Raw genomic sequence first — 26,086 nt, 5'->3', positions numbered from 1 at the left:
AGCCTCCTACTGTCTTGTGGGGCAGGACCGATCCTGGAGAATGAACCTGATGTCTGGAGCTACCTGAAACAGTACTTGAGCCAACCTGTGTCTGTTGTTCTGAGCACTAGAAATCAGCAGTGGTGTAAGGTCAGCCAGGTTAGTGGACTTCAGAGGACAATGAAAACAGGGAGACAGACTTACTGCAGGTGTTCAGACATGTGAAGCAGTGAAATTAAACACAAAATAGATGCTTGTATGGTTTTAAACAAAACAAAATGAGCCCATTTCCACCTGTTATCAGCAAATCTGTGCTCCTGCTACTGAAACTATTCTCAAGTAAAAGACTAGTGAATAACCCCACGGACGTGATAGTACATTTCTGATTATTCTCAGGTCACCTTCTATCTTGAACAATCTTTTTTCTCACCATAGTAGACACAGTCAACCAAAACTGTGACGATCATTTCTAACATGACTTTGATTACATTTGCAAATGTCTTGGTGATGATCATGGATGGAATTACTCTCATCAGCACAGGTTTATCTGAATCCTAGGAAATTTTACATTAAGTAATGTGGTTCTTCAAACTCTAGGTTTTCTCCTTTGGCATCATTTTAACCACTTTGACACAATACATTCATTTCTGTGGATTATCTCTTTCACTGAGTTTTCTCTCCACTATTCGAAGTTCATGAGGAACAGGTCTATGCAAATTTAACTCCTACCTACCTCACTCTAAGAGAGATTACAAATTTTAAGCTTTTATCTCCAGGAAGAACTTAAAGAGTTTCTATCAACACACCCTATTACCTCTCTAAAGTCACATGGAAGAACAGTGAAGGCTTCATTCTCACCTCTCCCCAAACCCAATAGGTAGACCATCTAATAACAAAGTCCCATGTTTTTACTTGAGGGTAATTGTGAGAACAGAGCTCATGCTCAGCAAGGGTGAAACATAGCAGCTTTACTTACAAATACTTCGCCCATAAAACTATCCCTGTTTCATGAGATTTTAGCTAAACAAAACTTGCAGAGCACAAAAGTACATAATTGATTTAATTTAGTTTCAATACAATCAGTAATTGATCCATAACTTCTAAGTGGCAGCAGCCACCAATACAGTAAACAAATATTTACCTTAAGTTTCAACTAGCTACTCTGGGGGGCTGGGGAAGCACACAAAAAAGTAACAGGCTCTAAGATAGACACCTTGATGACTCACGTAAGTGACATGTCTAACTGCACATAACACACATGCTTCAAAAGACAAGCCAACGATGAATCAAATTTTATTTCACTGACCAGTACTTCTCTCTCTGATGCTATATTTAAACTCTTCAGAGTGCCCAAAATAGTATTCAGGTTTCCTATGTCCAGAGACAGGGACCCAGAGGCAAAAAAGATCAGGCCCCCAGCTGTTTTCAGGTGGGAAGGTGGCAAACATTCCTATGTAGGCCTATGTCAGTTTTTAACTGAAATGCTTTTAAGCTCTCCATCCTGAACCTCTTCTATGGCATCTATGACAGAAATACATCCGTCCTCATCCACACAACTCCACGGGGGTGGCGGTAGTGAGGGGACATTACACAGGTACCAGCCAAACTTCTCATTCGGCCAGAAACTGGACTTCTGGCTCAGTATAATAACAAGGAGATGCACAAAACTGTGGTGAGTGTCCTGGCTCTTCCTCAGGGTGGGCTGGACTGGATGTAAATGGAAGTACTGCTCATGATAAAGTTGAATTAAGCTCTATAAAAAAATAAAAGTTGCTCCTATCTCTATGAGCAGCTTCCGAGAATCCAGGAATGCCCACATCCCATACCTCATTCAGACATGGCCAATTCCTAATGCACAACTACAGTGGGAAGCATAAAAATCCCTTGCTAATTTTTAGGGCGTGGGGAGGATTGGGCTCTGGGAAAGACACGGGATGGATATTTTTCTCCCTCCCCCCACTTACAAAGACTACGTATCTACACACACACTCAGACACACACACATCCACGTTCAAGGGAGTTTTTCTCCCCTGACTACAGGACTCCAGGATCCAGCCTCCCCAGGCTGAGACAAAGCGCCTTTTAACTGCACACATGTGGTATACCAACATACTGCAGAAGGCTCCTGTGTGCTCTCAGAAATTGAGAGAGGGCAGGGGCAAAGGGCGTGGATACTCAGGGGGGGATTCACTTCTTGTCTGAAATCCAATCTACTCGGCAGCACTCTTAGGTCCAGGCTCTGGGAGAGGTTCTGTGGGCAGGATATGGTGGATGACCTGATGGTCCCAGCCCACTGTGGTAAGAAGGGAGTGATTGAGTGGGGACCAAGTAGCATCTCTCACAAAGTCTCTGTGGGCTCGGCTTCTAAACCTACAAGAGAACAAAGAAAAGTGTGGGCTTGGTAAGAGGCAGAAGGAAAAAGAAGAAATGGAAAGACACCCCACTTCACCATATATATGACCTAGTCATCAGGCCAGCAGTGTAGCCACGCAAAGAAGACTCCACCATCCAATCCAGTGCCCTATTTTCATAGAAGAAATGACAGCTAGAGCAAGGGTATGATATGAGTCAGGGTCAGACGGCATCTCGTGGCAAAGAAGGCAGTACCCTCAGATCTTGTGTCTGGGGCCTTTTATCCTATAGCAGGCTGCATTCCTACACGTGGTACTTTGTGCAAAAAGCACACAGTGCCCCTTTCTGAAAGATCACTGGAATGCCAGGCTCCGGAATCCCACCCAACACTACATTCCTCTACCAGGCACAGAGCTTGGGAGTCAGTCCCTGGAACAGGAAGACAGTCAACAGCTAGCCTGCTTCCATCACCAAGTCTCCCCGAAAGAGACAACATGCTTTTCCAAAGGGTAAAAAGACCCAGCCATCTGCTGTTCCCTCCATGACTTCTGATCACAGGGTCCATGTCACACTTACACCTCGGAAAGGCCTGAGTCCAGCACAGCAAGTGAGCAGTCCTCACCGACAGAGGCCAGGAAGGGAGCACTAGGAGAGAAGGAGAAGGTTGCGAAAGGTAAGTCCATAGGTATCAGGACACAATCTGACTGGGCAGTCCCCAAACTCCACTCTAAAGTGACCAGAGAAGGTAGCTTGATCCCCACTTTGGTTTAAAGCCTGACTACCACTCAAGTCTACAGTACAAGTTCCAAGGGAAGATGAGGAAAACAGAGCAAAGCTAGGGCTGACAGCCATCCTTGCAACTAACCATCCCACCTGGTCCCTCCCTGTAGCTTCAGCAATAACCCAGAAACACAGGATTTCCAACCACACAGCCCTGGAAGCCCATAGTATCAGTCATTTGGGGTGTTGAGCAGGAACAAGACCATGTTTTAGCCATTTACAGTCAGAGACCATACAACCCAAAAAATAGACTACAGTCTTAAGAGATCTTTCACTTATTAAGGTCTTCAACTAAAACAGTGCCTGCTTTAAGGAGCCACCCAATCAGCTAATGCTAAGCCAACACAAGTATTCTCCCTCACTCTTCCCTTTCACATTTACCAGGCCCTTGATGACAAAGAGCAGTACCTGTGTGGGGAGAACGCCAGCCCAGTGACACACTGGGAGTGCACGACGGAGCTGAGGGCACAGCGTGCACTCTTGGTGTCCACAAGCGAGACAGTCCCGTTCTCATCACCTGAAGGAAGAGGGAGTATGTCAAGGGGGTTAAGAGAATGGGCTTTGGACTCAGCCAGATCTGTATCTGAATGCAGGTTCTTCAATCTTGAAAAAGTAACAATTCTGAGCATCCATTTCCTCTTCGGTAAAGTAGGAATAGTCAGTCATTTGAGGGTTGTGAAATTAAAACTGTTGGATGAGATAACTGTTGTGTTAACTACAAACTACGTCACAGTATACACAACCAGATCACCATGTTAGCACAACTATTCCCTACTATACAATAGGATTCCCTATGTAGCAATCCTCTTGCTTTGTGGCCCACTGACTTCTAGCCATGAATGTAAGAGCCACAGCAAACAGTGAGGAATCAAATCTACTAGGACAAAAATTATCATGTTCTTCAAAGCTAAACTAAAACTACTTTTGGATCATCCTACCTCTGCACACCCCCATTAGCATAATTCACTGAGTGCTCAAGTGTGCGGATAGACTGAGCAGCCACAGCCTCATTTACTATGGAGTGAGTTCTCTTGCTTATTCTCCGCTTCCCAGAGTCAACACACACTTGGACATGCTGCCTTACCAAAGACAAAGACTTCACTCTGCTGAGGATGCCAAGTCAGGGAGGTAGGAAGGTAGCCAGAGGCACCGCAGCCTGTGAAGGAGAGAAGAGGAGTATGGAACAAGACTCTGACCTCAGCTCTGAGAAGAAGCTCAGGTGGTGAAGTCACTCTAAATCTCAGGAGCACTTTTATTCAGTTTCCCAAGACCTGCTAAGACAGTCCCATCCTCACTCTTGACCCTCACAACCTACATCTACCTATCAGCCTCCTGCTCTTTCCAGACCTGAGTCACAGGCGAGTTTCAACATAAAGCATGAAGTTGACAACTCTGGCCCCTTTATTCGCCCATCCAGGAAATATAAATTACCCCCACCCTCAGGAACTAGGCCTTCCTCTTGGGACCCACTGCACAACATGAACCTCAGCGGGAAAGAAAGCAATTGGATCATTCATGTCAGTGACTGGGCATCTGGTAGCTTTGCCTTTGACTCTGGCCAAGGAAAGACTCTTCCAGGTGGGTTCCTAGCACCATCATCCCACCACCAGCTCTCAGACTCACCCATCTGTGATGCTGGCTTTGGACAGCGGGTATCCCACAGTAAAATTCTACTGTCCTAGAAGAAGGAATAGAAAAAGGGCTTCACAATCCAAAAACAGCTGCTGACCAGAAGCCGTCCATGCTAGACTTAGGTCTAAAGGGTTTGGGTGTGGTCAGGGGGTGGGAAGGGGGAAAGTGGCTATATCTTACCTCACCGCATGAAAGAAACACAGAATCCTTGTGGGGAGAGGCAGCAACACAGGTGACCTGCCCAGAGTGAGCTGTAGAGGAGAGAGAACAAGAAGTATGACAGTACTTCATACTGAGACGAAAGTGATCTTATCAAGAAGCCCAGATACTATCAAGGGGTAGGAGGGAGGGTCTGAGAACCAGCCCTAGCTAGTCTTATGACGCAAATGAACAAAGACAAAACCTAAGAGGAAATGTTGATAGCATTATAAAACCTCAGTAGACTTGCAAGAAAATGAATGGCTAAAGACATGAGTTTGAGTAAGCTCTGGGAGTTCGTGATAGACAGGGAAGCCTAGCATACTGAAGTCCATGGGGTCACAGAGTCGGACACGACTGAGCGACTGAACTGAATGGAACTGAAAGACATGAATGATAAAGGCTGAGTCTGATTGGTGGAGGAATTTACAGCAAAGACAGCCTAGAACAGCACAAGCACACATGCCTCCAAGTAGCATACAAAGACTTTCAAGGAAGTCCTGGACACTCGAAGGTTTAAGGGAATTTCTCCAATGTTTCCTCTCCATACCAAACTAAGAAGCTGCCTGTGGTCTGCCAGCACTGCAGACCTCGACTCTCATAGTCATTCTTCTCCTATGTATAGAAGAAATACACGCCTCTCCTCCACCCCAAACTTTATCGTGGTGTGATGTTCGGAGTAAAAACCTAAATAATAAAACAAAAGGGGGTTTTTGTAAGAGCCAAAGAACAAAAGAAAGAGCATCTGGGTAAAATTCTGTGAAGGAGGCTGAACTTTCTTGGCCACACCACAAACACAAGTATTTAGGTACTAATTTTAAAACATGTGAAAGGGTACAGCTTTTCAAAATTCTTTTAGGGCTGCAGGCTAAGAATGTTAAACTAACTTAACGTTAAATTAACTCTAAATGTTAATTACAAGCTGTGGAAACCACCTCCTCCAAAGTGATTTAACCATATTCTAAGATAGATGTGGCTCTGCCTTGAGATAGAAGGGTAGGTTCAAGCCACCTTCAATAGAATCCACGGAAAGCCAACATTATGAACAGGAACCTACTGCTCACTTGAAAAAAAGCTTTGGGGCAAGCACCATGGGGGAGGACGAAAGATGAAAGCCTACGTGCTGCCTCTGCCTTTAGGGAATTTGAAATCAGTGGGGGGAATAAGAATAAACACAAAAAACCGTCACAACATTGTAAATCAACTATATTTCAATTTTTTAAAATTTAAATTTAAATTAAAAAAAAAAAAAAAAAAGAACGAAAACGGCCGAAAGGGGCAAGTGCTTATTTAGCATTAGCCAGAAAACATATCATATGTCTAGGAAATAAAAGGCTAGTACAGTAGACTTTGAACACTGGCATTTTAACATTATTGTCTAACTATCTGAAACTCCAGGAGATGTGTGAGTTTGTGGTTTTGCTTTGCACGTATCTGAATCATACACTTTGAAGTCAGAATTGGCAGAGATATGCAGTGAGGGAACCAGTTATCACCTATATCTACGTCTTTCAGTCACATATACATTAATGGTCTATACATTATCTGCATTAACATCTGGTATCTTCATGAAGAATGGCTCCCCAAACAAAGTTAACTGCTAGTGCTGTTAATGAAAGTGAGCAAAAAGGGGAATGTTAATAGAAAATGATGGCTCTCACCCTGCAAAAACAAGATTTTATGGAGGGGAATACTCAGAAAGTTCAAGATTCATGAGTATCAAGAGTTTATACTTGGAGAATGCCTAAGATGTACTATGACTGGGTTTAGATAGCACGATATGCTTGAAGGAGGAATGACAGTAAAAAGGCTTGAATGCCATGACATGAACCTGAGATATTAACCTGCAAGCTACAAGAAAGCAATGAAAGACCAAAGATGACAGGTCATGAGATGAAATGAGTGCCACGGTGTAGGTGAGATAAAGACTGAATGTAAATGGGAGCATAAGAAATGAAAAGGAAGGTCACTGAACAAATGGAAAAAAATTCCAAAGAACTTGGAGACCAACTGACAGAAGGAAAAAGGAGGAGTGGAAGAGGACAGGGAGTTTGAGCCTCAGGTGATCAAGAAGGTGATGAGCCTGTCAATTATAAAAATATAGGGAGATTAAGAGCTAGAGTCAACATTGGGACTTGACCATAGTTTTGGAAGAAAACTACCAGGCAGGAGAGCAAAGAATTGGTGTCACTGACATCCAAGGAAAGTTAAAAGAGCACAAAGGAGAGAATAAAAGCAAAACAGCTAAGACAGGGACTAAAAAGGAAAGAAGATGCACTCACCTCGGTATGAATTCAGAACCATCTGCTGAGCAAGGTCCCAAACCTTGATGCTAAGAAGCAAAAAGAAACAGACTTAATTTGACCTACACTATATATATAAAAACATGTATTCAAACATGTATTCTTACATCTTTGTCATCTACTGAACTTCTGGTACAGTCTACTTTTACAATGGACTGCAAAATCTCTAAGAAAACCTTATAAGAAACCTTACAGGTATGCCATAATTAGTCACTGGGTTCTTATAATGAGCCCAAAACATTACTTAATGAGGCGAATGTGACACTAAAGACACCCAAAGAAGGCCCAGAAACAGGAAGAATGAGAGCGGGGACCCACCAGAAGTCTTTGCTACCACTGACAGCATGTGCGCCAGAGCTCAGGACACTAACTGTAGACACGATGTCGTCGTGCTCATACTTGCAGAATTTGCTGACAATGAGCGTCTCATTCTCATCCAGCTCCCACAATTCAACAGCACCTGTTGGGGGTGGGGAAGACAGTGAAGGAAACAAGCTGGGGTTACACCAAGACAGCACTTCACTTCTAGGATGCGAAGTTCTCCAGAAGTAAGGATGACATCTCCACAATGATATGAAAAGCACAGAGTTTAGTATGATTAAATATTCCCAGTTATTTGGACATTAATTGTCCCACCTTTATCCTTCCATGCAATGCCTGCCAACACCTCCATTCTTTTTTTTTTTTAACATGAAAGCCTCCACTGCTAAGTCTGACATACAAAACAAAGAAAGCAGAATGAAGATACATAAGAAACTGGGAAGAGACAGAAAGAGCACAGATTGGTTTCAGCATCATCTTTAAGATCAACATCATCCTTGATCTTGGGTGGATACAGAGAAAAACAGTTTCATTCGTGTCCTAATTTTGTTATGAATTTTGCTAGAAATTTCCACCAATTTAGAATCTTGGGACAGGTATATCCTACCTACACAGTTATTCTCCTTTGGGACCAAAACCTTCAAGCTCCCCCAAGCACAGAGTATGTTGTTGCTGTTGTTCAGTCTCTAAGTCACATCGAACTCTCTGTGACCCCATGGGCTACAGCACGCCAGGCTTCCCTGTCCTTCACTAACTCCTTGAGTTTGCTCAAACTCATGTCCAGTGATGAGTCAGTGATGCCATCCAACCATCTCATCCTCTGTTGTCCCCTTCTCCTCCTGCCTTCAGTTTTTCCCAGCATCAGGGTCTTTTCCAATGATTTGGCTCTTTGCATCAGATGGCCAATGTACTGGAGCTTCAGCATTAGCCCTTCCAAAGAATATTCAGGGTTGATTTCCTTTTGGATTGACTGGCTTGATCTCTCAAGAATCTTCTCCAGCACTGCAGTTCCAAAGCATTAATTCTTTGGTGCTCAGCCTGCTTTATGGTCCAACTCTCACATCCATACATAACGAAAAAAACATAGTTTTGACTATATGGACCTTTGTGGGCAAAAGGATGTTTCTGCTTTTTAATACACTGTCTAGGTTTGTCACAGCTTTTCTTCCAAGGAGCAAGCGTCTTTTAATTTCATGGCTGCAGGCACCATCCACAGTGATTTTGGAGCCCAAGAAAATATATATATATATATTTTTTTCACTTATTTTTATTAGTTGGAGGCTAATTACAATATTGTAGTGATTTTTGCCATACATTGACATGAATCAGCCATGATTTACATGTGTTCCCCATCCCAATCCCCCCTCCTACCTCCCTCCCCATTCCATCCCTCTATGTCTTCCCAGTGCACCAGCCCTGAGCACTTGCCTCATGCATCCAACCTGGGCTGGTGATCTGTTTCACCCTTGATAGTATACTTGTTTCAATGCTATTCTCTCAGAACATCCCACCCTCACCTTCTCCCACAGAGTCCCAAAGTCTGTTCTGTACATCTGTGTCTCTTTTTCTGTTTTGCATATAGGGTCATCATTACCATCTTTTTAAATTCCATATATATGCGTTAGTATACTGTATTGGTCTTTATCTTTCTGGCTTACTTCACTCTGTATAATGGAAGCCCAAGAAAATAAAGTCTGCCACTGTTTTGTTTTCCCATCTATTTGCCATGAAGTGATGGGACTGGACGCCATGATCTTAGTTTTCTGAATGTTGAGTTTTAAGCCAGCTTTTTCACTCTCCTCTTTCACCTTCATCAAGAGGCTCTTTAGTTACTCTTCACTTTCTGCCATAAGGGTGGTGTCATCTGCATATCTGAAGTTATTGCTATCTCTCCTAAGAATTTTGATTCCAGCTTGTGCTTCATCCAGCCTGGTATTTCCCATGATGTACTCTGCATATAAGTTAAATAAGCAGGGTAACAATATACAGCCTTGACATACTCCTTTCCCAATTTGGAACCTGTCCAGTTCTAATTTTCCACATCCAGTTCTAACTGTTGCTTCTTGATCTGTATACAGGTTTTTCAGCTAAAGTGGTCTGGTATTCCCATCTCTTTAAGAATTTTCCACAGTTTACTGTGATCCATATAGTCAAAGGCATTAGCATAGTCAATGAAGCAGAAGTAGATGTTTTTCTGGAATTCTCAAGCTTTTTCTATGATCCAGTGGATGTTGACAATTTGATCTCTGGTTCCTCTGTCTTTTCTAAATCCAGCTTGAACGTCTGAAGTTCTCGGTTCACATATATTGAAGCCTAGCTTGGAGGATTTTGAGCATTACCTTCCCAGCATGTGAAATGAGTGCAATCGTGTGAATCTGAACATTCTTTGGCATTGCCCTTCTTGGGACTGGAATGAAAACTGATTTTTTCCAGTCTTGTGGCCACTGCTGAGTTTTCCAAATTTGACAGCATACTGAGTGCAGCACTTTAAATGCATCATCTTTTAGGATTTGAAACAGCTCACCTGGAATCCCGCCACCGAGCATGGGACATTAAAAATTGAGCCCAGCCCGACCTATACCCCAAGCCTCCATTCCACCTGTACAGCTAGCAAGTGACTCACCTGAATCAGAAGCCACTAGGATACCTCGGTCCCCTACCCAAGTGAGGTCAGCCACTCCAGCTTCCGTCTGGACTCCAGCAGAGCAGAAACCTTCGTTGGGGGCGGCACAAGGGTCCTTGAAAAGCCAGAGAGAGCCAGCCCAGCAGCGGCCACTCAGGCTAGAAGCCCCAAGCAGGAGCGCCCCATCTAAAGGAGATACAAGATGTCAGCATGAGGAGTGGAAGGGCTCGTTTCCCTGGTAACCGCCCAGCAGCCAGCTAGCTGGATCTGGACCAGAGCCCGGGAACGCAGGGCACGGCTGGGTGAACTCAGCGAAGCGAAGCAGGGGTCAGGCTGGCAAGCGGGGAATCGAGGTGCGGGCTGGAAGGTTTATTCCCGGGAAGAGGCACTCCGGGGTGGGGTAAGGAAACTCCCAGGCCTAGGACCCAGGCTCACCAGACCGGTACCGCGCAGCCTCCAGTTGCCGCTCCATACAGGCGGGAGCATTAGGGGGAAGGTTCCACTCCCGGGCTGCCGGGGGCACTAGGGGGGTAGGTGTTTCCTTCCGCATCTCCACGGTTCCAACTTCAATCTAGACCCAAATTGGATGCCCGCCTGAGATTCAGCTCCAGGAGTCCCCACGTGGTTCCTCACTGGGCCTCCGCCCCTCTAGACAAGCTGCAGCCTCCCTACATCTCGCGAGATCTGATTCTAAGACTCCAGTCGGCTTTCCCGCCAGCACCCTCCAGCAACTGGCGCTCTGCTTCTTATCGCGAGGGGGGGAAAAAGACCGGAAGTTGAAAGAGAGGGCACGAAGTTCTCTTCTCGCGAGATTTGTGAGCGTCCATCTTGCTTCTGTCCCTGACAGATTCTGCTGTCGGGGTCACTGTGGCGGGTAGGTTGCTGTGTGGACGCTACCTGAGAATGCTGTCCCGGGTGGTACTTTCTGCCGCCGCCGCAGCAGGTGAGAGGTACACACCCTGGTCCGGAATAGCAGAGTGATTGTAAAACAAGGCGTCTGAGGTTGCTTGTAGCGGGTGGGAGGAAAGGGCGTGAAGAAAAGCGCAGTGAGACTTGGGTCTGAGTGGAGAGTGAGTAGCGCGGCTCAGAAGGTGAGTGTGGGGTCTTGGGGCGTAGGAATGAGGAACGCTTGGCCTTAGTGATTGAGCTCTTGGGGCCGAGGAAGGGGCAAATCAGATTTCACTGTGACCTTGCTAACCTGCGCCTTGTATTTTTGTAGCCCCCTCTCTGAAGAACGCAGCCCTCCTCGGTCCAGGGTAAGTATGAGGGATGCAATATTTCCTTTCATACTTGCTCTATCACCTCATTTCACTTCTAGGTTAATCTGCTCTTAGCTTTAGGCCAGTAATTACCTTTATTTTGGTTGTATTGGAACACTTAACATCTAATTCACGCGTGGTCCTATAACTGCTTGGAACACTATTGTATCATCTAATAGAGGTTAAGAGAAAAAGTAATGTGTTCTAACTAAACTGTTTAGAAACTGGTTTTGCTGTCTCCTAAGCCCCGCCCCTCTCCCTTGTGACCTTCAGCTAGACGGAGCTGCCGCAACCTGAATCGGGGTTACTAGATTGCACACCCAAGGACAAGTTTTGTTAAATAAAAAAGTTAAACATGTAGTTTTTAATCTGTCTCCCAGATTCCAACTTTACTGTCAGATCAGAGAAATTTTTCAGTGTTTCAGCAAATATTTATCTTGCCCCTCCATAACCAAAGATACAGAAATGAGTATGGTTAAGTACCTACCTTCACACAGCAGAGGAGGTAGCTATAGAGTAGTTTACAATGAGGACTCCGAAGCTGAGAGTAAACCTGGCTCCTCTGCTTAACAAGCTGTGGGACCTTAATTTCTCCACCTGCAAAATAGAGATAATAGTACGTTATGGATTATGAGAATTAAGGGATATAATTCCTGGGAACTCTAAAAACAGTACTTGGTACATAGTACGTGCTTAGTAAATATTAGAACCTGTTATTAATATTATTTCATAAAGCATGTCAGTTTTCTTTGGAATTTCTATTTACTTCCAGACTTCATCCTAAATCTTGCAAAATTTGGTAACGGTCCTGTGTCTTGAAAAGGTGGTTGTGGTTCATCTGTAGTTAAATAAAGTGAGACTAATTGGTTGCTTCCAACTTCACAAAGTAGATAGATTCCATATAGACACATAAACAACTCTTTGTAGTATAGGTAATAAATACATATATAAGATGTGAGGAACATCCTTGATTTCTCTTTCACATTTCATATCTAATGCATTCATAAGGCTTTTCTTTCTTCTTATATCCAAACTCTGACCACTTCTCTCACTACCACTACTACTGGAGTGTGAACCACCATCATGTTCCATCTAGGCTATTTCAGTTGTCTCCTAACTAGTCTCCTTAAATCTATATTCTTCTCCATTACAGGCCATTCTCACAGGAGTCACAGGGATTATGTCATTTCCCCACCCTTCCTTTGAAAAACCCTCCAGAGCTGCCTGGAGGCACTTGAAATAAACCAAACTTAAAATAACCAAGAAGGTTCAACATGAGTTGACCCCATCCTACCTCCTGATTTATCATCTTACCTTCTGTTTTTAGCTCATTTTTCAGCCATACTGATGTTCTTGCCATTCTTTCAAAAACTGCCAAGCTTATTGTTGCCTCAGGATCTTTATACTTGCTCTTCTCTCTTTTCCCGGTCATTAGCTCAGATGTCACCTAATCTCTCCCAAAAAAGCCTCTCTCCCCCCGCCACCCATTGCTCCTTAGCCCTTTCCCTCCCTAATTTACGTGGAATTTACAGCTGTCTGAAATTGTGTGTGCGCCTATACGTTCACACACTCCAAACCCCCATTAGAACGTCTAAAGCTGAGACTTTGCTTATTGTTATACTGTTGGTGCCTAACATAAGTAGAGAGTCTGTAAGTGTTTTGTTTAGTGAATCAGTGTTGGTCCACAATTGGAGAAGCATTTGTAAATGATATACTTGAGATATTCTAAAGGCTGGTTGGTCTTGGCAGTCCTTAAATGAAAAGCATACCAAGTAGAAACAGCATGAGGCAGTCTTTTTTATTTTGAAAACTGCACATTAAGTCTCTTCGGTCGTGTCTAACTCTGCGACCCCACGTACTGTAGCCTGCCAGGCTCTGTCCATGGGATTCTCCAGGCAAGAATACTGGAGTTGGTTGCTGTGCCCTCCTTCAGGGGATCTTCCTGACCCAGGGATCAAACCTAGGTCTGCATTGCAGGCAGATTCTTTACAATCTGAGCCACCAGGGAAAGCTGTCAGTTCAGTTCAGTCGCTCAGTTGTGTCCGACTCTTTGCCATGGACTGCATCACGCCAGGCCTCCCTGTCCATCACCAACTCCCGGAGTTTACTCAAACTCATGTCCCTTGAGTCGGTGATGCTATCCAACCATCTCATCCTCTTTCGTCCCCTTGTCCTCCCACCCTCAATTTTTCCCAGCATCAGGATCTTTTCAAATGAGTCCACTCTTCGCATCAGGTGGTCAAATTATTGGAGTTTCAGCTTCAACATCAGTCCTTCCAATGAACACCCAGGACTGATCTCCTTTAGGATGGACTGGTTGGATCTCCTTGCAGTCCAAGGGACTCTCAGAGTCTTCTCCAACACCACAGTTCAAAAGCATCAATTCTTCGGCGCTCAGCTTTCTTTATAGTCCCACTCTCACATCCATACGTGACCACTGGAAAAACCATAGCCTTGACTAGACAGACCTTTGTTGACAAAGTAATGTCTCTGCTTTTTAATATGCTGTCTGGGTTGGTCATAACTTTCCTTCCAAGAAGTGTCTTAATTTCATGGCTGCAGTCACCATCTGCAGTGATTTTGGAGCCCCCAAAAGTAAAGTCAGCCACTGTTTCCCCAGCTGTTTTCCATGAAGTGATGGGACCAGATGCCATGATCTTAGTTTTCTAAATGTTGAGCTTTAAGCCAACTTTTTCACTCTCCTCTTTGACTTTCATCAAGAGGCTCTTCAGTTCTTCTTCACTTTCCGCCATAAGGGTGGTGTCATCTGCATATCTGAGCTTATTGATATTTCTCCTGGCAATCTTGATTCCAGCTTGTGCTTCATCCAGCCCAGCATTTCTCATGATGTACTCTGCATATAAGTTAAATAAACAGGATGACAATATACAGCCTTGACGTACTTCTTTCCTGATTTGGAAGCAGTCTGTTGTTCCATGTCCAGATCTAACTGTTGCTTCCTGACCTGCATACAGGTTTCTCAAGAGGCAGATCAGATGGTCTGGCTTTCCCATCTCCTTCAAAATTTTCCACAGTTTGTGGTGATCCACATAGTCAAAGGCTTTGTCATCGTCAGTAAAGCAGAAATAGATGTTTTTCTGAAACTCTCTTGCTTTTCCGATGATCCAATGGATGTTGGCAATTTGATCCCTGGTTCCTCTGCCTTTTCTAAAACAAGGTTGAATATCTGAACATCTGGGAAAGCTGTAAGTAGTTGCATATGGCTCGAGAGTAGGAGAATGAAGGAAGAGGAGGCTATAAAACTTGACAGGTGCTGAATCATGTATACTATGTTAAGTACTTTGTTTACTATGGCCAGAAGAGAGCCTGTTGGAGAGTTTTAAAGTCACGTTTGTATTTTAAAAACTTTAAAAGCAACAGGGAGGGACTGGGTTGAAGGGTTATTTGAGGAGAAGCCCAGAGACCAGGTTTTGATTGTTAACTTTCTTAGGCAAGAGTAGCTGAGGGCTTGAACTGAGGCAGCCAGTTAGGGAGAGGATTTGTGTCCAACTAAAGCTAGTTCTTTTTTTAAAAAAATTATTTATTTTTAAATGAAACAAAAGATGAATATGTTAATGATAAAAGGTAAAATTCGCAATAAAGCACATTCTTTAGTGCTGTGATTTAAATCAGTTCTCAACCTGGGACAGTTTTGCTCTCCGGGAGACTTCTGACAATGTCTAGAGATGTGTTTGGTTGTCAGCACTGGGTAGGAGGAGGGATGCTACTGGCACCTGACGTATAAAGGATGCTGCTAACTACAGTGCACAGAGAGCTTTCCACAGCAAAGAATTGTCAGTTGTCCAAAATGTCAATAATGCTGAGATTGAGAAACCCTGATTTACCTAAGAATCTCGAGCATGACTCTAGGATTTCAAAAGTCAGTATGGTAGCTCATAATACATTGGGAAGCAACAATATTTGGAAGACAAGCAATGAACCATAATCAGTGAAATAATATAAACTCTTACATTGCAAGGAGACAAGGGAGAGAATGGGGAGGTGAGGAACAAAATCATACTGATAATTTGAAAGAGACTAAACCTGACAGCAGATATGAAAAGACTGGAGGATTTTATTTCATCAGAATATTAATACATCACCAGTATGCTGTAACTGTTAAAATGCAATCTTAAGTTACTTTAAGACAGGAATCGTTTGCAAATTCATGTAACAGTACAGTAGTTAAAGCCCAGTAATGGCAATAGCAAGTTCTCAGTTTGTGTTTGTAGAATGAATGGATTGGTCAAGCTGTACTTAAGAGTATCATGTTCAGTTCTGTGTTCTTCATTTTTTTTAAACAAAACCAGATTGCTGCTTGTGATGAACAATCAGGTTTGCGAAGGAACTGAGATGTTTGTTTAACCCAGATACATGGGTGTTATTTTACATAAGAAATGAATAAAATTAGAACTAATCAATAGAAGTTTTAAGGATGTACGTAGCAGTTCAAAGGATGAATGTAGAGATATCCAACACTGCAAAAGCATGTTTCACTTAGTGGCTGTTTAGCACCCCGTCACAGAGTATTCAGAAAGGTCAAAGTTCTTGCCATCAGGGAGCTCACAACACAGTGGCCATGTAGTAACTAACCACTTACATAAAACTTAACATATGCCAAGCACCATTCAATATACTTTACATTTTTTAACTCAGTTAATCCTCACAACAACCTTCTAAGGTCATATTCTTTATTTTACTTTACTTAGAGACACAGATTACAAAGGCATAAATTAGAATTTGAACCCAGATAGTCTGACTGCAGAGTCTTTGTTCTTACATATTTTAGTGCTGGTAATAGATGTGTAAGGTGCTAGACAGATGATCTATGAGATTTCACAGAGGAACTCTAGTATTGGGTAGAAGATTACATAAAGCTTTAAGTAAGTTGTTTCCCCTTGTCACAGTTAATTATTAGAGCCTGGCCTTTCTGTTCTTGGTTTGTTCTCTCTCCATTAGGACAGTGGGAAACTACCTTAATCCTCGTCCCTATTCATTCTTTCTACAATAGTTCATATGTTGTGTTCTCTTTAAAGAATGGGCTTTAAATGTGTATAATTCCTACCTGTAGGGCATTGCAGGCAGTGAGGATCTTGCACACAGGGCAGCCAAGTCTTGCCCCTGTACCACCTCTTCCTGAACATGGCGGAAAAGTTCGTTTTGGGCTGATCCCTGAGGAGTTCTTCCAGTTCCTTTATCCTAAAACTGGTGTAACAGGTGAGCATTTGCCCAGTGTTTGATGGTATGTTTGGATGCTCTGGTTTATGTTAATCTCGAATTTTAGTGGCTTCTTATCGTTTCCACATACTCCAGAAAAAAAAAGTCAGCTGCTTTCAAAAGTAAAGTGTGGAAGTGATTCAGTGTAACAATTGATTTGATTGCTTTAACTTGTCTTTGGAGTAATTTTGTTGGGGATTTTAGCTTGATTTTGTAGCATTGACTCTGTTGATACACCAAATTTATTGAATGTCTCCCCTATCCTAGGCACTGTTCTAGGCATACAGTGGTGAACTAAAGTGCCTACCATCATGGAACATATTTTCTTTTGTAGGATAGACAATAAAGAAATGAGTAACTGGGGAATTTTTTGGCACTCCGGTGGTTAGAACTTGTGCTTTCACAGCAGGGGTCCAGGTTCCATCCCTCTTTGGGGAACTAAGATCCCTCAAGCCATGTAGAGTGGCCCCCCCCCCAAAAAAAAAGAATAACCATAAAATGCACTTTCAGGTAGTGATGGAAAGAACTATGGATAAACATAAAGCCAGGTAAGGCAATAGAGGCTATGTATCGTATGTATAATTGTGTGTGTGATTATGAAAAAAAGAACTGGACTGGACTTAACAGTTTTTTCCTTTTAAAAAGGCCTAAAATGTCCTGAACTCTTTCATTTTTGTAATGTGGTATGCTTTCACTTTATTTAATCTGTATAACAGTTCTATGAAGACATTTTTATTACCCAGAAGAACTAGAAGACAACTTGCTGAGGTTTATTCTCTCTTTAGTGACTGAGTAGTACTTAAACATGGGTCCTCCAGTTAAGTTTAGTGTACTTTTTATTACACACACTGCTTCTCTTGCTGTATCCAAATGTAGCTATGACTGTGAAACAGTGGAAATCAAAGATTTTTTTTTTTAATCTCTCCAAGGAATTACGTAAAATAGCTTTTCCATAACTGAAATTGTGAGAAACATCAGATCTCCATAGATGATAAAAATGCTACATGTGATAGGCCTTTTTTTTTTTAATAAATTCACATTTAAAATATATACATTGAAGGCAATTTTTTTGTTTTTTTTTTTTAAGTGAACTGTTTAAACTTTGTATGGGAAACTGGGTAAAACACATTTGAGAATGTAACCCTTTTATTCTCATAGTATATCCTAACATCCTTTGGTACTTGTACTGCTTAGAAACACTGTAAACTGCTTCCCCCAAAGACCTGTCTTAAATCCTACCTAGCATCTTGTGAGGCACAGAGGAAAATCCTCAAGAAAAGTACATGATGGTTTGTATCCTTTCAGAATTCATGACCTGGTTAAAGAAAAAGATGGCTATATTAGAAGCATTATAATAAGGTGATGCAGGAAGTGAAAGTCCTGTTACTTAGTTCTTTTACCTACATGCTGCTTTATAGTTGTATCTGTTTTGTTTTGTTTGCTTATTTCCAGTGTCAGGTTCACATTGAGTAAATAGGCAAGAGTGGATAAATTTTATTCTGACCAATGTCCCCCACTTAATAGATAGTATATTTTGCTACACAAATTATTCTCAAAGTAACTTGACATTTTTATAAACTACTTCCTGTTTGTTAAGCAGTTATACTAGACACTATATACATTGTTTTTTAGTTACATCAATCCTATGAAGAAGATACTATTCCCATTTTACAGTTCAGGAAACTAAGCTCAGAGATCATCTGTATTGTCCAGTGTTGCTAAACTGCAAAGTCAGATTTCCATAAGTCCAGATTGTTGTCCTTTCAATTGTACCTTACTGGTTCTCATCTAGGCTTTGATCTTTGAATCTGATGATTTAAAATCATTATTAACTTTGCCTAACTGGATACATGCATGTGTATGGCTGATTCCCTTCTCTGTTCACTTGAAACTATTACAGTGTTGTTAATTGGCTATACCCCAATACAAAATAAAAAGTTTTAAAAAAGAGTAAAATAGGGAGGAAGAAAAACCTTTGCCTTCAACTAATTAAATGCAGAAGTATCTCTCTCTCTTACCCTTTTAGACATAACATGTCTATCATAAAATAACTTTTTCTTCCTTTTAGGACCCTATGTGCTTGGAACCGGGCTTATCTTATATTTACTCTCCAAAGAAATATATGTGATAACTCCAGAGACCTTTTCTGCCATATCAACAATAGGGTTCCTTGTCTACGTGGTTAAAAAATATGGTGCCTCTGTTGGGGAATTTGCTGATAAACTCAATGAGGTAAGAACCATAAATCTTATTTCCCATTTTAGACAGTACTAGAAGCATCAAAGGAGAAGGCAATGGCACCCCACTCCAGTACTCTTGCCTGGGAAATCCCATGGACAGAGCAGCCTGGTAAGCTACAGTCCATGGGGTTGCTACGAGTCAGACACAACTGAGCAATTTCACTTTCACTCTTCACTTTCATGCACTGGAGAAGGAATTGGCAACCCACTCCAGTATTCTTGCCTGGAGAATCCCAGGGACGGGAGCCTGGTGTGCTGCCATCTATGGGGTCACACAGAGTCGGACACGACTGACGTGACTTAGCAGCAGCAGCATCAAAGCCATCAAGTGACAGGAACAAAGTATATAAAAATGAATCTGTTTATAATGATTTCAGTTATAAATGGTAGTTACTAATTTGAGATAAATTTTTAAAAACTACAGACTTTCTCCAGCTTTTCCGTAGTTTTGTTCATTCAGCAAGATACTGCATAGCTACTGTGAGCAACTCTTGTTAAGAATTTGTGCAATTCTCCTTATGTGTGGGTGTTTTCACAAGTGAAGAAAATAAATCTTTTTATTACCCTTGATACTTTAACTGATCTTTGTTGTAAATATAATTGCAGCAAAAAATTGCCCAACTGGAAGAGGTGAAACAGGCGTCCATCAAACAAATCCAGGATGCTATTGATATGGAGAAGTCACAGCAGGCACTGGTTCAAAAACGCCATTACCTTTTTGATGTCCAAAGGGTAGGTTTCAAAACTTTCACAGACGAGTGAAATTACTGATGTGTTTATACTTAAAACAGAAATTTACAATCTTATGAAGGTTGTATAGTTTGAGCATAGTTTACTTGGAAAACAGAATGTTTGGGTGGGGATAGGCTGTTAAAGCTATTTAAACATCTAAGATCCCTGAAGCGGATAATTAGAATTATTACTCTAAAACTAGAGAGAATAAAAAATAGAACACATTTTAAATCCACACAGAAAGCTGATTTAAAAATGACATTCACTGTAAAATAACAGTAGGTGAAATACATGCCATGCATTTCAAACATGCATGTTATAAGAAAGTCTTAAAACATAACATGATCCCTAAAGATACTTAGCACATTATGTTTGAAATCCTCAGAAATCTCTTCATGCGTAGGTTAGAGCTGGAGAATTCTTCCTGCCTCATAAATAATATGTCACACAAAACATGGCTTTTGAAGATATAGCTTTTTATAAGAATCAAATGATAGTAATTAAAATTTTTATTTATTTATGAAATATTTAATAGGTATATTTTAAGTGTGGACACTGGTCAAGGCAAGGTGCTAGGATTACAGCAGAGAACACCAAGTCTGCTTTCTTAGTGCCTACTTTCTAGCCAAGGGTTGTGAGAAGGAAAGGAAAAAAAAATTAAGCAGATATGAATGTCAACTTGTGTGAAATACCTGTAGAATAATGAACTTATGTTAAAGGAAAAGAAATTTTAGAAGGAGGGCGTTGACTGTTTTGTTTGGCAGTTTAGAAAGGCTTCTGATGTGATATTTGAACTTGATATCTGAGGAAATATTGCAGACAGAGGGAAGAACAATCACAAGGGCCCTAACCCTGGAAGCTTGCTTGGTATAGACAAGGGACAGTAAGAAGGCCAACATAGCTGAAGTAGAATGAGTGAGGAGGAAGGTAAGAGGAAGCAAGGCAGAGAGTGGCCAAGGGCTGGATCATATGAAGTCTCATAGGCTTTTATGAGAACTTTGACTTGTACTCAGAATGAGAGAAAGTCATTGAATCTTTTAGGCAGAGGAGTGATATGATCTCACTGGTGTTTTGAAGAGTCACTCTGATGGCTTTGTTGTAAATAGCCTTCAGTCTTGCATGTGTTGGTTTGAAATGCCTGTGAGTTAGCCAAGTAAGAGATACAAGAGTCTGGAATCACTGGGAAGAATTTGGACATCATGAGCTTACAAGTGGCACTTAACAGCTGTAAGACCGGAACAAGAAGGAAAATAACTGGTGGAAACAAGGATTAATTTGTAGCTGCCCTACTTAATGGTCAAGTAATAAAGGGCCTACGAATTTGGCATCGGATTTAGTAATATGAAGGTTGGAAACCTTGGTAAGGGCTGTTTTAGTGAAGTGGTTGGAGGAAATTAAAGGAAAAAAATGGAAGAGGAGAATTGGAGTCTGGGTATAAATCACTGTCAAAATTGTGAAGGAGTTAGAATATTGTTAGGCAAAGAAATTAGTAGCTCGGAGGAGAGGATTTAGTAATCAAAAGAGATTTTTTAAAAGATAGAAAGTATAATTACATGTTAGGATCTGATAGAAATTAGTAGAGAGAAAATTTGATGAAAGAAAGGGGTATGCTTAGGGAGGAATTTGCTAGAGCAGTGTCCTTCCGTAGGGCTAGAGGGCTTGGAGTACACAGGTGGAAGGATTGGCTTCAAGAGCATCAACAGTTCCATAGTTAAAGGAAGGCAAAGTATGTGAGTATGGGTTCAGGCAGATTGGCTGATATAGTGGTACAAGTTTGTGAAATTCTTTGTTTGCTTTTTCTCAGTGAAATAGGAAGTTAGGTCATTTGCTGAAAAGGAAGGTAGTCAAGGCAGTATTTGAGATTTGAGGAGAAAGAAGATAGGGCCTACTTGAGCTTAATATCTCAAACCTTTATACTTAACAGGGAGATGTGTAAGGATTCTCATTACAGACTAGAAGATGACAATACCCCTGTCACTTTATTGATTATTATTCTGGAGGCAATAGGTGATATTAGAGAAGAAAAATAAGAAGTATAAAAACTAGAAATGAAACCTTAAAAGAAGAAAAAGACATGAAAAATAATACAATACCTTTGGAAAGGCAAGATGTTTCCAATAAGACAACAAAATCCAGAAACTTGGGTAGTGACGGATGTTAACTAGACTCATTCTGGTGATCATTTCACAATATATACAAATAACAAATCATTGTGTTTGTCTACCTGAAATTAATATTGTATTTCAGTTATACCTCAATTTTCAAAAATCCAGAAAACTATAGGAGGAAAAATTGTTAAGTTAATCTCATTTTAAAAAAAATTTAAATTTTGCATGTAGAAATTACCATAAACCAAAGTTAGAGATAAAAAGACACTTGCATTCCATGTGATCCAAAAGGGTAGTTACCTTAGGATAGACCAACATTCCAGTAGAAAACTAGGCATAGGACATGAACAATTTTTAAAGATATAAGTAAATGTAAATGACTTCTAAGTATATAAGTTTTCTCCTTATAGAATGACAATTAAAATTGATAATTTTTTTCTGCTTATCAGAATAGCAGAAAGTAAAAGGTTTTATAAACACTGTTGGTCATGCTATTTGTGTTGCTGGTAAAAGAATGGAGCAGTACAACTTTTCTGTAGAATTTGACAGTGTTAATCACAATCTGAAATGGATCTTTAAGAGCCTGGGCTTTGTAGCCTGACCCCTCGTATTCAGGCCTTGGCTTCATAATTCAGTGGCCCTGTAACCTTGGACAGATTCCTTGGTTTCTGCCTCAGTTTTCCTCACTGTAGAATGAATATAGTAACTATCCTGTGGTGTGATTTTAAGATTTGATTGAATTGACACACAGTGTTTAGAAGATAGTAGATACTCAACAGATGTTAGCTATTTTTTGTCCCAGCAGATATTCAGACATAACTGCAAAGATGTAAACTGCAATATGTAGTCGAAAGAATTATAAGCAATCTAATCTGTTAATAGACCTTAGTTAAATAAATTATGAGTTGTGAGACACAAAAATAGTAGAATCCAATGTAAGTTTTAAAATTGAGATGAGTCTATATGTCATAACCAGTAAAAGTGATGTTTATGTGTGTACATGTACATATGTTTTGTTTATTAAGTATTTCTGGGAGAAAATACAAGAAATATAGGAAGATGATAGCCTATGAAGGGGCTGGAGAGGGCTTATTTTTTACAGTAAATACTTATAAATATATTTTTGCTATATGCTGTTAGTTTTTTTTTAACCAGATGCATGTATTACCTGTTCATATTAAACAAATGAATTTTGCATAAAATACAGTTAAGTGGTAGCTGTTTTAAGAGGCAGAATCCTCAGAATGGAAGTAATCCTTTGTGCAAGCAATTTTCATCACTTCTTAATTTTGCTTCAGAATAACATTGCTATGGCGTTGGAGGTTACTTACCGGGAACGGCTGCATAGAGTATACAGGGAGGTAAAGAATCGCCTGGACTACCACATCTCTGTGCAGAATATGATGCGTCAGAAGGAACAAGAGCACATGATAAACTGGGTGGAGAAGCGTGTGGTGCAGAGCATCTCTGCACAGCAGGTACATGATGTTTCAAAGCTTCTGGAGTTGTATTGATAACTGATAGTATAGGGATAGCTGGCAGGAAGTCTTTAGCCTAGCAGTATTGGGATAGCCCTGGTTCATTTTTCTGGTTAGTGGTAACCTAGAAAGGGCTGCACAACTGCCGTGGTAGGTTTCCTCCTTCCTCAGAGCTTGGTTACCAAAAGGACTCTCTCTCACAGTGGAAAGATCACTGAGAACACTCGTGGCTGACTTAGGTTCAGGTCCCATCATCTGGGAAACATTAACCAACATAAACTTCTCTGTAAAACAAAAACTGGACAAGTCTATTTCTGAGCCTCTTCCATTTTCTAATTCTGTGATATCTATTCCATTTCCTCTCCTCAGCTGCTAAATTCATTGATCTTGAACAGAAATGTTTTCTATTTTATCTGTTTATTTATTTTTATTTACTTGTTTATCACTTGATTTCTTCTTTCCCAAATAAAGAGTATACTTAGGCATTTCTGGTCACTTTCAGCATAACCATGCAGTGCTGGAGAAAAACAGGGTCTATCGATATTTAATGAATTGGGTTTTTAAATTATATTCTTATATAAAAGTGATACACTTATTTAAGAAATTTGGAAAGTACAAAAGAGACAAAAATTATTGTTTCTTATCATTGTTTATTACTAATGTTTGTTAGGTTGGTCCTATTCAAGCAAGTATTAGCTGTAAAGTATAACATCAATGGCACATGGTTACAGGATTGTCTAGCTTCAACCTCTAGACAGGTTTCACCCATAAAAGCTTTGAGCCAGGAGACTTTAACTATTCCCTGGTTTTGCTTTATTAAATAATTGATTATCTCCTATGTAAGGCTAGAATCAAGATTGCTGGGAGAAATATCAATAACTTCAGATATGCAGATGACACTACCCTTAAGGCAGAAAACAAAGAGGAGCTAAAGAGCCTCTGATGAAAGTGAAAAAGGAGAGTGAAAAAGTTGATTTAAAACTCTCAACATTCAGAAAAAAGACTCTTGCTCCTTGGAAGAAAAGCTATGACCAAACTAGACAACATTATTAAAAAGCAGAGACATTACTTTGCCAACAAAGGTCCATATAGTCAAAGCTATTGTTTTTCCAGTAGTCATGTATGGATGTGAGAGTTGGACTATAAAGAAAGCTGAGTGCTGAAGAATTGATGCTTTTGAACTGTGATGTTGGAGAATCCAACTCTTGAGAGTCCCTTGAACTGCAAAGAGACCAAACCAGTCAATCCTAAAGGAAATCAGTCCTGATTATTCCTTGTAAGGACTGACGCTGAAGCTCCAGTACTTTGGCCACCTGATGCAAAGAACTGACTCATTAGAAGAGACCCTGATGCTGGGAAAGATTGAAGAAGGCAGGAGGTGAAGGGGACAACAGAGGATGATCTCTAAGCCAGTAATCCATCTTGAGATTCTATAGTAACCTTAGTGTCTTATAGGAGGTATCTTTTAGAATTAGTGTTTATACCCTTCTGTGATTAGACAAGGTCTAACCAGCTTTCTCTTTCCTTATCACAGGAGAAGGAAACAATCGCCAAGTGCATTGCAGATCTAAAGCTGCTCGCAAAGAAGGCTCAAGCTCAGCCAGTTCTATAAACACATCTATCCCCATTAAGACAGCTAGAAGCAGTTAACTGACTAAATGGAAACTAGTCAATGTGATAAAATCTTTCTATATTGCTATCTACTGAAGTTACAGTTTACCTTTACTATAAATGAAAAGTTTTGAGTCTGATATAATGAGAGAATTAAAACAATCTGTTGGCCAGTAAGATCTTTCTCTAATCCATCTTGCTGTACATTTTGAGTTGTCCTGTGATCACTTTTAAATAAGCAGTTTCTTTGAATAAAATTTGGTACCTGGCTAAAAACTGTCAAAGTTATAGTTAAAATTTGTAATTAGTTCAGCCAGGTTAACAATAAAATGACAGTTGAAACAAAGTTTTTCGAGATGCATAATTTTCTGAAATATTATTTCAACATTTATTGGTAAAAAATTAAAGATGTCACTGAACTGATAATCTTATTAGTGGTAAGCTATTTCTTGCTGCTAGGTTATGGGGAATTTAAAGCTTTTCAGTGTTCTTAAAATGGCTAAAGGAAATCATATATCATTGACTTTATTTTCGCTTCAATAGTATGTCTGCAGAAAATACTATGGACTCAATGTGTCATAAAATTACTCTCAAGAATCCATCAGATAGAAAATTCTGCCTTTCCATAGGTTTGTCTGCATTTAATTCTCATACTTTTAGAAGGATTTACTTGTGAACAAATGGATAAAACAATCATTTAGGTCAATATTGATGGCTAATGTATTCATCTTCTATAGAAATCAGATTGACATCATTATTAAGATGTTGCTTAAAGGACAGTTTTCTAGGGTCAGTAGATGTTCCAAATTATTCATTAAATGAAGAATTGCGGTGCTAGGCACAATCGTACAATGGTCACACAGAGATAAAAAGTTCCTACCACAAGGTGTTAGTCTGCTGGAAAGGGAGCATATATGATACAATACAGATTTTAGTACAAGGTGTTTTGAGAGTACCATTTTAGGTGGTCTAAATAGCCTCATCGTTTCTCTTGTGTATAACTATATCAGTCAGTCTTGAGTCAGAAGCACAGCTACTAGGATATGTGTTTATATGTAAGAGATTTGACTTTATGCTCTTGTGGGAGCTGGTTAAGCAGTCTCTGTAAGCTCTTAATCTTTGTTTCTGATGAAGGAACTTGACATGCATGGAGCAGGCATTTAAGAAGGGAAGATAGATGTGAAGTGGGAGAGGGTAGGAACAAGTGGAAATTACAAGCACAGATTGAAACCCTTGTCAGTTTTTATTACCTC

General features: G+C 40.7%; 2 protein-coding genes across 2 annotated transcripts; one reads left to right on the top strand and one right to left on the bottom strand.

Moving 5' to 3' along the window:
• Nucleotides 1-1,017: 1,017 nt before the first annotated feature.
• Nucleotides 1,018-11,088, bottom strand: WDR77 (WD repeat domain 77). Its single transcript, XM_043460339.1, has 10 exons — nucleotides 10,624-11,088; nucleotides 10,189-10,374; nucleotides 7,563-7,704; nucleotides 7,224-7,273; nucleotides 4,924-4,994; nucleotides 4,735-4,789; nucleotides 4,196-4,267; nucleotides 3,520-3,628; nucleotides 2,908-2,976; nucleotides 1,018-2,349 (listed from the first exon to the last, which is right to left on the bottom strand). Exons 1-10 carry the CDS (start codon nucleotides 10,736-10,738, stop codon nucleotides 2,190-2,192), a joined length of 1,029 nt encoding a protein of 342 aa, XP_043316274.1. The 5' UTR covers nucleotides 10,739-11,088; the 3' UTR covers nucleotides 1,018-2,189.
• Nucleotides 10,988-25,179, top strand: ATP5PB (ATP synthase peripheral stalk-membrane subunit b). Its single transcript, XM_043460340.1, has 7 exons — nucleotides 10,988-11,131; nucleotides 11,408-11,444; nucleotides 16,519-16,664; nucleotides 18,733-18,896; nucleotides 19,511-19,636; nucleotides 23,043-23,222; nucleotides 24,757-25,179. The coding sequence occupies exons 1-7, from the start codon at nucleotides 11,092-11,094 to the stop codon at nucleotides 24,832-24,834; spliced, it is 771 nt and encodes a 256-aa protein (XP_043316275.1). The 5' UTR covers nucleotides 10,988-11,091; the 3' UTR covers nucleotides 24,835-25,179.
• The last annotated feature ends 907 nt before the right edge of the window (nucleotides 25,180-26,086 follow it).

This window comes from Cervus canadensis, chromosome 2 (assembly GCF_019320065.1).
Source record: "Cervus canadensis isolate Bull #8, Minnesota chromosome 2, ASM1932006v1, whole genome shotgun sequence".
NCBI classification, from domain to species: domain Eukaryota; kingdom Metazoa; phylum Chordata; class Mammalia; order Artiodactyla; family Cervidae; genus Cervus; species Cervus canadensis.
This window is presented reverse-complemented; position numbering and strand designations above follow the sequence as displayed.